General features: G+C 42.2%; 1 protein-coding gene across 3 annotated transcripts in view; it reads left to right on the plus strand.

Annotated features, from left to right (window-relative positions):
* LOC146983456 (protein TANC2-like) overlaps positions 1-10,025 on the plus strand; it is a 43,659-nt gene extending 33,634 nt beyond the window's left edge. For 2 of the 3 annotated variants that reach the window (XM_085785046.1, XM_085785044.1), the window contains 6 exons: positions 1,546-1,721; positions 1,836-1,968; positions 5,143-5,234; positions 5,330-5,464; positions 5,601-5,701; positions 6,611-10,015. In XM_085785046.1, coding sequence (XP_085641172.1) covers positions 1,546-1,721; positions 1,836-1,968; positions 5,143-5,234; positions 5,330-5,464; positions 5,601-5,701; positions 6,611-8,504 — 2,531 coding nt within the window. In that variant the 3' untranslated portion in view covers positions 8,505-10,015. Of the gene's footprint in view, positions 1-1,545; positions 1,722-1,835; positions 1,969-5,142; positions 5,235-5,329; positions 5,465-5,600; positions 5,702-6,610 lie in introns of all 3 variants that reach the window. The other variant, XM_085785045.1, reaches the window with a different exon arrangement.
* Positions 10,026-15,528: the final 5,503 nt, after the last annotated feature.

The following is a 15,528-nucleotide window of genomic DNA, read 5'->3' on the forward strand; positions in this document are numbered from 1 at the left end:
GTTGGTACATATGCTGTCAGTCCTGCTATTTGATCTGTTCTGAACTGAATTTGCTGTTCACATAATCTCAACACTTCTTTTGTTTGCCTAAATTTAGAAACATGTCTTGTGAATTTTATTATATCTGGTGCACAATCACTCACTTGGACTCAAGAATAAAGTGATTAGTATTGTACACTTTCTGGTGAAGTATCACATGATAGATCAATGGATTGTGCAGTATTAGCAATAAGATCTAAAGCACGGGTCTTCAGCGTGTTTCAGGCCAAGGACCCCCAAATTCTAATCCAATCCAATCCAATCCATTTTATTTATAAAGCACAAAGGTTTCCAAAGTGCTGTACAGTAAAATAAAAACCATAAAACATACAAAAAATGTTCTTGTGCCAGTTAAAAGATGTGCAGCTGCGTTCTGTACTAGTTGAAGACAATGCAATGGAGGACCCACTAACCCCCATACAAAGTGCATTGCAGTAATCCAGCCAAGTGGTCACAAAGGCGTAGATTACTGTTTCAAAGTGCTGTCTGTGCAGAAAGGGTTTTAGTTTTGCCAGCTGCCTTAACTGGAAAAAGCTCGTTTTCACAAGATTGATTGAGAGATGAAGCAGGGAACCCCTAGTTTAAATATGTATAAAATTGTGTATTATATTAAACTACACCTAGTAGCCTACCATGTATAAACGTACCCTGGATTCAATACTTAGCTATTCAATTAATACACGGGTTCGTTTATTCATGGTCGTGCCACTGCCATTTATAAACTTAAAGGGATAGTTCACCCAAAATTCAAATTTCACTCATTACTACTACTCACCCTCATGTCGACTAAGGGCTGGGAGAAGTTTCAGAGTCCTCCGTGCCTTCTTTGAGTTACAGCAGGGCTCCGTGCAGCACTGCATGTCCATATGACGGTTGCGAACGGACACCACTTTTCTTCGTCCAAAAAGACACACCAAAAACCATCCAAATACCTCCACACAGCTCGTCTGTCCCTCTTGTATTGAAGCCCCAACATGAGAAATTGTTCAGAAAAAAATTAAATAAGTATATATTTCAAGCTTGTTTGTAGCGGAAGCTCCTCTTCCTGGTCCGTCCAAATCTTGCGCGATTTGCGCCGGTGTCAGTGCGATTACTGACCGTCATATGGACATGCAGTGCTGCACGGAGCCCCGCTGTAACTCAGAGAAGGCACGGAGGACTCTGAAACTTCTCCCAGCCCTTAGTCGACATGAGGGTGAGTAGATAATGAGTGAAATTTGAATTTTGGGTGAACTATCCCTTTAACTGATACAATGCCAATATCAACAATGTCTTTCAATTGAATGATAATCATGCATACAAGCTATTCAAATTGACGTTTTTATTCTAAGCATACATTTGGAAACAAACAAAATTATATAATCAACCAAAGGTTTCATGACCCCCCTGCAGCACCTCTGCGGACCCCCTATGGGTCACGGACCCCCTGTTGAAGATCTCTGATCTAAAGGATTCATTGACATAGTGTAACCAGTTAGGGTCCTCTCTCTCTCTCTGTCTCTCCAGGGGCCTCACTGGATCAGTCTGACAGGGAGGGGTTGACGGCGCTGAGCTGGGCGTGTCTGAAAGGCCAGCTCCTATTGGTCAGAGAGCTGGTGGAAAGAGGCGCCACCACGACCCACGCCGACCGCAGCGGGCGGACGCCCCTGGACCTGGCTGCGTTCCGCGGTGACCCGGAAGTGGTGAGTGAAACTGATTTCACAGAATGTGCATCTGTCTCTGCTCTACAGGACCTGTCCTGCAGAGTCCATTCATGTCCATACGGCAAGACAAACGTGTGTGTGTGTGTGTGTTAGGTGCAGTTCTTGGTGGAACACGGTGCATCGGTGGAGCATGTGGACTGCAGCGGGATGCGTCCTCTGGACAGAGCGGTCGGCTGCAGAAACACCTCGGCTGTCATCGCTCTGCTCAAACAGGGAGCCTTGATAGGTATGATTTATTCTTTATAGACTTCCCCTCTTTCTGTCTACTGTCCCTCATTAACCCAAACTAATGACTTAAAAGGATACTTCACCCAAAATCGATAATTCACCAATTCTCTACCCACCGTCATGCCAAGGAAGGGTTTGGAGAACTTCCAGAGTTATCAAAACACTTTTGGAGTTCCAAGGGGTGTCTGGCTGGCAACGGATTTTCATATAATGGCAGCAGACAGTGCTCCAGGGCTTCAGGACACTTGGGTCAGTAGGACGAGCAGTATGGGGGTATTTGGATGGTTCATAGTGTGTGTTTTGGACGATTCAAAAGTGAGCTCTATCCACCACCATTATATGAAAATCCATTGCCAGCCGGACCCCCCTGGAACTCCAAAAGCGTTTTGATAACTCTGGAAGTTCTCCAAACCCTTCCTTGGCATGACGGTGAGTAGAAAATTGGTGAATTATCGATTTTGGGTGAAGTATCCCTTTAATCAAAAAAATGTGGGTCTCAAAGATCTTAGCAATTTATCCACAAGTTTCCGAACGTCATCTATGGAAGCCGGTTTTGCCGGTTTGGTGGAATTGTACGTTTACGTTTCCATGGTTTTCAGTCGTTGTCATAGTTGCGGTAAACACATGGATCTATTAACGCTGGCTTTTAACACGGATGTCAATTTGTGATATCCACTGTTAAAGCAGAAGTAAGTGATCCGGTCGTTTTGGCTAATGCTGCGTTCCAGGCAGGCTTTTGAAACCGTAAATTACAGCTTCAAGTCACGACTTACGACTTTGTAGCGTTCCAGGCAACCCACTCGTGTTTTTCCGACCTGTTGCACCTGTTTTACCTGTGAAAGTGCACTATAACGGCCACTCGTAACTTCCGACCCGTGAACTCGTACCAGATCGAACTGGTACGACTTCACAGGTCGGAAAAACACAAGTTACGGGTTGCCTTGAACGCACCATAACGTCTTGTCAGCCGATGGAGTTAGCAGCCCCCGCCCTCGTCCCTACGTCACCACATTCAGGCGCATCCCTTGGCTGCACCAGACTGGCTCTGGCTGCACACACATCCCTTCATGCCGTTCTCTCTCCTAATTGGATAAAACTTGTAGGATACGAGAAAAGTTGTCTCCTCGGCTCAGAGCAGAGCAGAGTGACTGAGAGACCCGTGTTTTGGTCCAAACACTCTATGTAAGTGATTGCTGTCGGAAGATATAACTATTTAAGACTTATATTAACACAAAAATATCGCTTACTTCTGCTTCAAAAGCTGCTGTGATGATCCATGCGTTTTACAGATTTTCATTGGGAAAAAAAAAAAAGAAATCCATGCATTTACCGCGACTACCGAAACCAGGGAAACATAAACATAAAATTCCACCGGAAGAGCAAAACTGGCAAAACAGGCTTACGTTTTTGACATTCTATTCCACAGTTTTTTGGGGTTTTTTTCTTCCAACCTCTGCAACAGACTCCAGTGATCAAGTGTCTTTACTTGTAAAATAAAACGTCCGGTACAGGCGGTAGGCAGGCTAACACCAGGCTAACAAATGTGATAAAGGGGTAAGCTGAATGTGGTTCCAGGAAATGAGCAAAATCATTAAGTAAAAAAAACAACAACACTAGGAGTGATGGCTGGAACGTTTGACACACGGGACAAAGACAAACGGGCTCAGAGGAAGGAGGGAAACAGGGACAGGAAGTAAAAGGGTCTGCAAGCAGGGGACATAAAACAGGAAACACAAAATAAAACAGGAAATAATGAAAACATATGAAACAAAGAACACAGGACCTTAAGACACAACAACCTTTCTTTGGTTTTGTGTCACTAATGCACCGTATTTAACTGAAAGGTCATTTAAGGGCATTCAAACTCTTTGAACAATGACTTTCACCACCAGAAAATCATTCTCTCTTATAACAACAAGGAAATGCTGTTTTTATCCTGAATATGTGTCAAAAAATGTGTCAGTCAATCTGATCCAAAACAAAGACACAGGTGTTTTTGTCACAAAGTCAATCAACACGTTTTGACCACTCTATAAACTTTGTTTTCCTCTGTGGACGTAAGATTATTTTGGGATTATTGTGATTTACTTGCAATAAACAACATATTGATTTGTTTTTTTGTACCAGTGCAAAGTAAATTGGATTAACACATTATATCCGGACTCAATATTTTTCCATATTCATTTGAGACTCAAGACAGACATACTGTACAGTCACTTTCTTCTTATGTTTCATCACTTGACACCGCAGGTTGTTCACTCAGGTTGGCTGGGCAGTCAGCTATGAGAAGAGTCCTGATTGTTCCTTCTTCCATTTAAGAATAGGACAGAACAGAATAGGGGACTTTGCTCTTCAGAAACAGTTATTTATAGCCTTCCAAAGATCTCAGCGCAGTCCTGTCTCCGTCTTTCTCATGGCTTTTGTTCTGATGCATTGTGAGATCTTCTTTAGACAGGTGTGTGTGTGTCTTTCCAAATCATCACCATCATCAGCTAAACTGACCACAGGTCCAATCCAATGAAGGTTGTTAAAGCAAAAGGAGTCTTTTTTATTTTAGTAGAAGGTGGTAACTTAAGAAATTATTAAATACATAAAGGGTGTTGCTTGCTGAAAAACTGTCCCTGAAGGCAACGCTCATCACCGGTTTTGTATGAATTTACCTCGAAAACGACTTTGTCTCGTAACGCTCCATTATCATCTCATAGTGTGGTGAATGTGGAGGTCACAACTTGTCCACCAGAGCGTTTTGGAGTTGTTGGATTGTGTATTTGATGAGTTTGATGAGGGGAACCAAGAAATCCCATTAGCCTCTATAGTGTAGCTCTGAGCAGCTCGCAGCTCTGCTCCGCCGTTCTAAAAATAGCTTGCACTGACAAATAAAGGTAACAAACCTACTGCTATGACTCTAGGGATTATGGCAATGGGCCAATTTGCCAAAATGTTGAACTATCCCTTTAAATGTCTGACACATTTGATGTCCATGTTAATGTAGCATGTTAGCATGCTAACCTATGCTCATCATCCCTATAGTCACAAAGTGAGATGAAAGGTCCTTGGGAAATAATACTGCAGGCAAAGAGGTAGAGACAGACAAACAGGAGTGAACACACACAGGTCAGTACTGTAAGTAAGGTCATAAAACATGCTAATAATGATCTGTGCGTGTGTGTAGGACCAGCTACCTGGGCCATGGCAACCTCTAAGCCAGACATCCTAATGGTCCTGCTCAGTAAAATGATCCAAGAGGGAGACAAACTATACAAGGTAACATACACAGACACATGCAAATTCAATCACAAACCAGACACACACATTTATTGGAGATTGTAAGGATTTTCACTCTGTGTATGTGTGTGTAGCAAGGTAAAGTGAGGGAGGCGGCTCACTCCTATCAGTCAGCACTCCAGAAGTTCCCAGGAGACGAGCTGAAGACGTTCAGACAGCTGAGGGTGTGTGTGCTGCTCAACCTGTCACGCTGCCGCCGCAAGATGAATGTGAGTCCCTTTATATCACACGTACATACGTTTTATCCCTCATGTGATACTTTTTGTTTTATTTTTGAATCATTCTCTCACCATCTGTCTACAAACTCTCACTGATATCTTCATGATTTATTTTTCTTCCTTTCAGGATTTCAGCCTTGCTGAGGAGTTTGCGACCAAAGCACTAGAGCTAAAAGCAAAATCCTACGAGGCCTTTTATGCCAGAGCCCGGGCAAAACGCAGCCGCAGGTAATTATAGCAACAGAAGGACGAGTGGTTGAACAGAATAAACCTGCACCACCAAATCCTGATCGGTCCCATGTATGATATGTTAGTCTAAATTTATATAAAGGTGCAAAATCACCACTAATACCAATACTAATAGAAAAAGTGTTTTCTATTAGTTTATATATGTTATATATTGAATTGCTCCAATTTCTTATCGGCTTCATATACATGTTTTACATTTGTTATGTTTCTAACATGCAGTTTGTTTCATTTATGAAGGTTCATATTATTACAATTTTGCATAATGCTGGTGATTGGAAACAGATAATGCTGAAGAGACTAGGCCTCATTTCTAGGTCTATGTTTCCTTTAATGTTTATATGTATCTTACTTAATACACTTGTATAAATAGATAAGGTATGTATATGTACCATACTGTAATGCATTTAATTGCTGTTGCTAGTAGTATCTGTAAGAGATATTTTTTGGCTCTTCCTTCCATACCTCTTGGTAATAGACCTAGTAGGGCCACCATTGGGTCCATTGTAATATTTCCACCAAATATTTTAGTAAGTGTTCCAGAATGCTTCCCGTTTTGGGCATAGCCAGAGTATGTGGGTCTGATCACCAATGTGTCGGCCACAGTTTCTCCAGCATTTATTTGAGTATGTAGTGCTAAATAATTTAGGTCACTTTGATCGTTTAATCTGACATGGTGACCATTGTGAAAGACAAAGGAATTGTGTAGTCTGATCCTGGCCTTTGAGTACTGGGTGAGCACAGGGTGTTGACTCACTGGAGCAGCTACAGCAGATACAGTCAGAGTGGGATTTCAAGCCTGGTTCTAGCATTGAGGTTTGTGTCGCTGTCTCTCTGTGTAACCTTCTGAACCTGCCTCTCTGTCTCTTCTTCTGCTCTGTCACCTCTCAGACAGTTCCACGCTGCCCTGGAGGACCTGATCGAGGCCAGTCGCCTGTGTCCATCCAACCGGGAGATCCAGCGTTTGCTCTCCCGGGTCAAGGAGGAGTGTCGACAGGTCGCTCAACAACAACAACAACCACAACCACAACAACAAGACTCTCCCCCTCCCTCATCACACCATGTTTATCAACAGAGCCTGTCCATGAACGAGGCCCGGTGCAGAGATCCGGGTTCTCTCCAGCTGCAGGAGAGGGAGGGGCTTACCAACGAGGAGGACGACGAGGGGGAGGAAGTGGAGGGGTGTTACGGGGAACTAGATCCCCTGCCGCACTTGTCCTCCTTCCACCCTCCACCTGCCGTTCAAAGTCTAGACACCCACGGCCGCAATGTGGTGCCGTCATCCTCCTCCATCTCCCCCACTCACTTGTATCATCAGATCTCAAGTCCCATTCACTCCCCCTCTTCCTCTTCACCCAGTCACTCCGCTCCTCCTCCTCCTCCTCCTCCCTCCTCTTCCTCCTATCACCACTTCAGCCCTCCTCCCTCCCCGATGCAGCATCAGCAGCAAGCCAGCCCCATATCAGAAGGAGGTCTACACCACTATCCACAGTCCATCTCGGCCTTACTGCACTCGGACCAGAAACAGCATTACCTCCCCGATCAGAGGTCCTTCCAGAAGCAAGCCCCCGTTCAAAGCCAGTGGCTCCAACCGGCCAAAGCCCAGGTCGTCAGAACCAATCAGCCGAGCTCCTCGTCCCACTCCAGCATGGTTTTAGGAAGTTCTGTGTACTCGCAGTTTGCCAATCTGCCCCAAGAGCTCGCCGAACTGGGGGAAGGACTTTGCCCCAATCCCTTAGACGTGAGGCCCGGCCTGCAGGTCCAGGCCGGTCTGACTTCTGGAGCTCAGTATCTAACAGAGGATGTGGACGTTGACTTGGTTTGCCAGTCAAGATCTCCATCATCCGCCTACGGAAGGGGAGCGGGAGGGGAGCGGCCGGGGAAAAGCCGATTCGCCCCGGCCCATCAGTTCACTCGGAACCAATCCAAAGCAGCTTACTACCCGATGGAGGTCACGGAGGCCACGATGGAACCCCCCGACAGCCTGCCTCCGCTGCACGACTACCAGTACCACCACCAGGGCGGGTTACGACGCCCGCTCAGCGCCCACCCGACTCCGTCCTCCGCCCCCGCCTCCAGGCCTCTCATCCAGGGCGTCAGCGTCCGTTTCTCCAGCAGCAGCGGCAGCCTCGCCGGCGGCCAGCCCGCCAATCACTGCTCAAGCTTCAGGACCTCGGCCTCCACCCAACACATGGACTTCCACTCGGATATGGCCTCCGTCGGGGGCGGGGTCACCGGTTACCACGACGATCTCTTCCTGATCTCCTCCCCCCAGTCGGAAATAAACATGGCAGGAGGCGGGACTTACCCCGGAGAGGTCGGAAGGGCGTCCCGGAGCACCCCGTTCATGGGCGTCACCGACAAGAAAGTGAGGGTGCACCAACAGTATCCGCAGCAAGCTCCGTCCAGTTCGTCCTCGTCGTCGTGTCTCAGCCCCTCTCGGTCCTGGGCCGTGTCTTCGGTAGACACCGTGGTCACGTCGCCGAGCAAGACCCCGACCAATCAAGGAGGTTTCGGTCAGCCGCAGCCCTCCTCCATCGCCTACCACAACCGTAGCAACAACAACGCCCACAACGGGCACCTCCTCAACGACAACCTGCTGGACTGCTACGAGGTGCCGCCGGGCCGTCAGGGCGAAGGCGGCAAGAACCCTTCTTACGTGGATATGAAGCTCGCCCGATCGCTGCCGGTGATTCACAGCTGCTCCGACAGACCACCCGATAGGAAGACGGGGCCTACCTCGCCTGTCAAACCAAAAAGACCCTTTGTTGAGTCCAATGTATAGAGAAAGTCTAAATGCCAGACACAAGGGAGGTTAATAATGTAGAGTGTTTAAAAAGGGATCGGCGCGCCCGTATGATCCATAATTAACCAAGGCTGCGGAATTATTACGGTAAGATACGGTTTGAGATGTAATTTGTTTGAGATTCAGAGGGGATGCAATAATAGCTGTTGACTGTACAAATTCTATTAGTACACGTAAAAGGTGATTGAAGGAGTTTGTGTACTTGGACACACAAATTGAGCCTAAGAGAAAAGGATGTTTTCACCAATCGCTGGGTGAATGGGGAATGTCTATCAGATTGTCGGTTTCAGAAAGCCAAGCACTTCGTGTGAAGCATACCCACTCCTTTAATGTGCAGAGACGTTAAATATTAACTACAATATGGAAAACACAACAACCTGTTTCAGGTCAGGTATGTCAGAGACAGGACAGAATCAAGGATGAAGGGGGAAAAAAAGAAGATAAAAACTGTACATTTTTGAAGAACTTCGTCTTTTCATCTTGAAGCAAGTGGCAGCTCTTGACTTCACAAAGCACAACGAAGAAGAGGAAGACTGGGGAAATATGAATAAACAAAAAAGATGTCACTGAAGAATCCCCTCTTCCTTCCCTGCTCATCTCTAGCTTACAGTGCATTTCAGAACCGATGTTTGGATGCCCATGTTACACTGCTGTAGAGTTATTCTGCCAAGTTGATGTATGCAACAGAAGGGACACAAAAAAAAAAAAATCACCACTAGTAGCTTTGTGTGCTGTTGACGCCTTTAATGAAAATTTTCATTTCAATGTCTGAAGCGCTTAAATGACACAATGACCGGAAACCTGGATACGTCCAGGCTCTGTAGTCTGTGCTGAGCAAGATTGCAGGTCAGTGAGCCGGTCCTAAGCCATAGTTTGAGAAACTAGGATGATGCTCTCATTGATTGAGCACTGACTTGCTGTTTATAAAACAAAAGTAAGTGATATTTATCTTGTTTTTTTTAAGTTATGTCTGTGTTAATCTGTGTAAATGTTGTTTCTTTTTCAAAACTGTGTATTCCTTTTGAATTTGCCTTTTTACCTTTTTGAGGGATTTCACTGCAGCAACATGAAGTTCAGCTTCGCACAGTTCTGGGTTTATATCTGTTCCTGCCTCTGGCCTCACTCACCAATGAACCACCTGGAAAAATGCCTTTTAATATTTTTGGATGTATTTACTTCAGGTAGATCTTTTTTTATTTAATGTTTTTGTTTTTTGTTTTTCTATGAAGGCCTTTTGTATTCTGTAGTCCTATTGGTTCTTATTGTTACAAACCATATGGTTCCCAAACCAAACACAATGCTCACATGTCCCATTAGTTTAATAGTTTGCTCCTCCTGCTGCCAGTAATCCAATAAAAAAGACAATTAGCCATTCACTAAGCCCCTCCCCCCTGAACAGTGATTGTCCAGTCTCAGCTTAGCAACTAAGCAAGGTCTGTATTTCTCCGCCTTGTTGAGGTGGTGTGCATGGAGCTGTAATAAACTCAATCTTTTACATTTAAAGACTTTTCATGTCGTTTTGTTTTAGTCTTTTCAGAATCAAAAAAACACAAAATCTAAAAAGTAAGACATGTGTTTGTGCTTATCTTTTCTGATGTAAGCTACATTAAACGCTGCACTAGCTATCATTAGCATGGCTACACACATAAAGGCCAAGGAGCTTATCATTAGCCCACATTAGTTTGTTGGTCCTCAGGAAACAAAAAGCTTGTCACCCCAGCAAATCCACTTGTGTTGGGCTTCATGATGTCATGAGTTTAGGCTAACATATGCTATTCTACTCTGAAATCCAGACATTATGTTAGCTGAGATAACATTAGGATACTTTTGTCAAAACTAAATTTGTCCTCAGTACAAGTCTTGTAATGCTTAAAGTGACAAAGAAATGTTAGAAAATATGAGAAATTTAAAGCTAAGACAAAGTTATGTTAGAATGAAATATCAGTATGTTGTGCATACACACGCCATAGGATATAGCTTATAAGAAGAAAGCTCTTTGTTTACATGTAGATTTACTGTATGTGAGAAGTCTAACTAGTAAGGATGCTAAATGTTGGCCTCAGTTCTTTAGTGTCATGAATCAAGTGCAATTAAGCACATATTTTAAAAGATTAAAATTTTATCAGAAATATTCAAAAGATGGAATCAAGCTCTCTTAGCCAAAACCAAGAAGCCTGCATAAGTGTAGTGGACATTCTTCATTAGGACATTTTTGCAGTTCCCATAATATGATATGAGCCCTTTAAGATTTAATTTTCACTTAAGTCTATGTCAAGAACGAGAGCCAATAAAACATTGACATACTGGTGTCTGCGGTGTTTTGATTCATTCACAATAACTTGTGCATTAATTCAGCTCCCTGTAGCCTTTATGGAGCTCTTTTCATTCACCATCTTTCTTTCTTTCTTTCTTTGTGTTGCATTAAAGTCAGTTGCAATGGAACTTTAGGTTCAGTTTCAGAAGCTCAGTACAAGTACATTTATGGATTCAATACACTAAGCTACTTGTTCATTTGTTCATCACAGAGGTATTGATCCTTTAAAATAAGAAACAACCTAACCGTGCACACAGTGTGCTCTTCATGAGTGCACTCAAATAGCACTACATATGTGGAGGCTTGCTGTTGTTTAGTTATTGAATCAATGAGCCATTGTTTTAAAAAATATAATTGAATATCTGCTGTGGGAACAGGAAACTAGAAACAGCAGCAAGTGGAGGGAGTAAATACACAATCTAACACTTAGTTTTCAGAGGATATGGCCTAAAGCTTTATTTATGTTTTTATTTATTTATCTGTTTTGTGCACATGAATGATGTCTGTTTCTTGTACATATCTTTTTTTTATGTTTCCAATGAATCAGTAACTTGGTTTCTAAGTTGCTGGTGCTGTAACCTATATGACCTCTGACCTCTGTCATTCTTTCTGACCACTGCCCTTTTTTCTTACTGCTCAGGAGTCTCCAGCTGTGAGAAGATGTGGTAAAACTTCATCACTCTGGTTCACGAGGCATTTTCACAGTCTGACTGTGATGCTGGCCAGGTACAATGTAAAAGCTCTAGACTTATCATTAGTGTTGCTTTAACTCTTCTATGAGCCAGATGACAAATGTTTTGTTGTGCTGTAAATGATGTAAATTCAAGCCCCGCCCCCCCCAGGCTTAAAACACAGTGCTGAGGTCAGTGTCATCCCTGCTGTGGGCTTTGCTTTTCTACTGTGTGTAAGGATCATATTTAAAACACATTGACTGTTACATCAAATATCCAACATTTAAAATGTGTTTTCAATCAGCTCATGTGAAATTACTGATGGCTGAGGTAACATTACAGAGAGAAATAAAGCGCTGAATGAAAGGCAGATGTGTGAGTGTGTCTCTTTGGGAAGTGAAGGAGGTTACTTTCATTTTTTTCAACACAATGTATTGTACTCCAATAAATCACCCATTCACTATTTAAAAAAAAAAAAAATATATATATATATATATATATATATATATATGTATGTATATATATATATATATATATATGTATATATATATATATATATATATATATATATATGTATGTATATATATATATATATATATATATATATATATATATATATATATATATATATATATATATATATATATATATATATATATATGCCAAAATGTGGATTAAAAAAGAAAAACAGCAGCACCCGTAACACAAAAAATGATCATCTTTAAAAAAAAAAAAAGAAAGAAAGAAAAAAAAAGGCATAAATAAGCATAAGCATGAACTGTCACGTTTGAGTTTCCTGTTTTTCTTTAGTTTTTTACTTTTCTTTACGTCTTCTTGCCTGTTGTTTCCACATCTCTCACACCTGTGTCTCGTTTTGTACTTAACCCCTTTGTCTAGTGTGCATGTTCCTTCCTGTGTTTGCCAGTTTGTTTTGTTGGTTTCATTTGTTCACCCTCCATATGTGTTTGTCATGGTGAGTCCAATATTCTCTTTAAACTACCAAAAAGTCATTTCTGTTGTCCTGTTCCCTTTTCTCAGTCTGTCCTCTGTCCCTCTGTCTTCAGCCTCCTCTGTCTGCTTTTAAGTCCATTTATTATGTACGATGTTTTCAGACCTGTCCACCACTTTAGTTTATACCGTCACTTCTCCATTCAGGTATCATTTTTTTGCATTATGGAACTTGTGACCACCCTGCCTGCTCCTTTGTACCATATTATATAAGTTTTTATCTTATATTGGGTGGTTGTACACACATTTTGTTATTTTTCTAGTTTGTATCTAAAATCCTAACCTGCAAAAAAAAAAAAAAAATCTGTCACAAAATGTAGTGATGTCAAGACTCAAATATCCCCTCATGAAATGCAACATAATAGTGTATTGAAGTGTAAAGTAGCATGAAGTGAAAATGGCACTGTGAAATAGTGCCTATACAGTGATTGAATTGACTGAAATTACATAACATCGGTTAAATTATTTTTTGTTAAATCGGCTGGTTGGGTCTGTGGTTTTTCACTCAGTGGCACACATTCACATGTAGCAATTTCCTACATGATTGAAATTGTTACAGCAGAAAGTGTCTGCCATACCTCTCCTGTTTTTCCTGCAGCTCCACCCAGGCCCTGATTGGTGCTGCTAGACCTGCTGCACCTCAGCCTGGCTCCTGATTGGTTCCCAAATGTATGTTAAATGAACTCTCTATTGCTTTAGCAGTGTCTTTGTGTAGGTATTTTGGGGGTCACTGGTGGACCCTTGGGTCAATAAAGTTGTGGCATAACAAAATAATAGGTCCCCACACCAGAGACCAGCATTAACATTCAGAACCAGAGTAGCCTACTGTACTGTATATCGGAGTGAAAGAAGTCAACCGGACTCAAACAATGCAGCAGTTTCACACACATAGTTTTATTTATTTCAGGTTGTCTATAATTAGTTAAAGACAAACAACACCCACTAATGTAAATTGGCCACCTTCCTGTAAAAGCTCTGCGTTAGGCACTGGGGCTGATTCCTGAAGTCAAAGCAAAAAGCAAAAAATACTGGAGCTACATTTCTTAAAATTTGGTTCAACACATTGAAAGATATGACTTCAACATATTTAAGTACTGTAAACATGTATCAACAAGCCATAAAACACAGATTTACACTGAACAAAATACAAACAGTTTACTACTGGACACATTTTTGTTAATACATTATCTTTTTAAACTGAACTAACTTCTCCCAACTTGGATACAGACAGTGTAGGACAGAAGACTTCAGAGGAGTGTATGTGATTTAGCAGTGTAAGTCATTTTGATAAAGGTAAAACTTCTATTAGAGTTCTTGTTATTATAATAATCATTTGTATTGGCAGCATCATCCGTCAGTATAATGGCAAAGGGAAGGATATGACATATTTTTCTTTTGTCCTCATCAAAATATAAATCAGATTATTTATTTATTTGTACTTAGGTTCAGGAAATAATAAAAGCAGCTAGTGCAATATAAAGCTGGCACCTGAGAAGTCCAGGGTGAAGTGTGGGCACACTGTTGGACTTTCAGTGTGCACAGCTGCAGGGCCACAGTGAAATACTGTATGACTTAACTTTGGGCACAGAAATGTTGAACATACACAGTGAACATAATTATATACATAGCAGCAGAAAATATGCAGCGTTGATTAGGACGTATCTGGTCGTGCAATTAAATAACAGGAGCAGACGACTGAATTACTTAATTCAAACACCAAACACCTCATTCAAAACAATTAAAGTGAAACTGGGAGAGTGTGATTCTTGATACAGTAGTTTAACACGAGAAGACATATCACTCCGATTATTATAGTGGGGATAAAAGCGCATGTGATTGGACATGTTGAACCTGACAACAACAAGTTCAATGCTGACATCAGCTTCTTCACTGAATTACCGTTAATTAGCGACGGCTGATGATGTGATGTTTAATTTTAGAAAGCGATGATGAGCGCCGGTTTAAAGTGAGAAGCCGTGATGTGGATGTTTTGCACGGTGCTAATGAGCGAGAGATGAAGAGATAACAAGAGAGAGGGAGGAGAGATGACAGAGCGGATAACAGATTTACTCTGCATCAGAACAAAGTGAATCTGTCACTTTCTTTTACACTTACATTTGTCACTTACATTGTTGCACCCAAATCACTTTTTGCTGTCACACACTTTGGAGTTCAGCAAAGAAAGCATCAGAATCTAATGTTTTGGTTTTCAATATTTCAGCGGATAAACATCAATTAGGAGAAGCTCTGATATCAGGTATCTATAATGCAGTGGTTTCCAACCTGTGGGCCGTGATCATACGTCAAGCCAGTCATTTTCTTTTTTCTTTTTTTTTTAAATAAATTCGTGAAAATCAAAATGCTTTACAATGAAAAACTTAATCATAGCCACAGAACCAAACCCTGTCGAACAAAAAGTAATGTTATGGGGTTGGATGTGGAAAGGATCCACTGATCTCCGTGTTCTGTTACCTGACCTGATAAAATATTGGGTTAAAGGGATAGTTCAACATTTTGGCAAATTGGCCCATTCAGTTTTAGCAGTAGGTTTGTTACCTTTAATTATCGGTGCAAGCTATTTTTAGAACGGCAGAGCACAGCTGTGAGCTGCTCAGAGCTCCACTACGGAGGCTCATGGGATTTCTTGGTTTCCCTCATCAAACTCATCAAATACACAATCCAACAACTCCAAAACGCTCTGGTGGACAAGTTGTGACCTGCACATTCACCACACTATGAGATAATAACGGAACGTTACGAGACAGAGTTGTTTTCAAGGTAAATGAGACTGCTCGCCAAAAATCTGCCCCCGACGGGAACGTGCATCAGTGGTTTTGCATGAATTTACCTCAAAAACAACTCTGTCTCAAAACGTATCTCATAGCGTGGTGAATGTGCTAGCCTCCGTAGCGTAGCTCTGAGCAGCTTGCAGCTCTTCTCCACCGTTCTAAAAACAGCTGCACCGACAAGTAGAGTTAATGAACCTACTGCTAAAACTATAGGGATTATG

This window comes from Trachurus japonicus, chromosome 8 (assembly GCF_045865225.1).
Source record: "Trachurus japonicus isolate A0001 chromosome 8, Traja_1.0".
NCBI classification, from domain to species: Eukaryota; Metazoa; Chordata; class Actinopteri; order Carangiformes; family Carangidae; genus Trachurus; species Trachurus japonicus.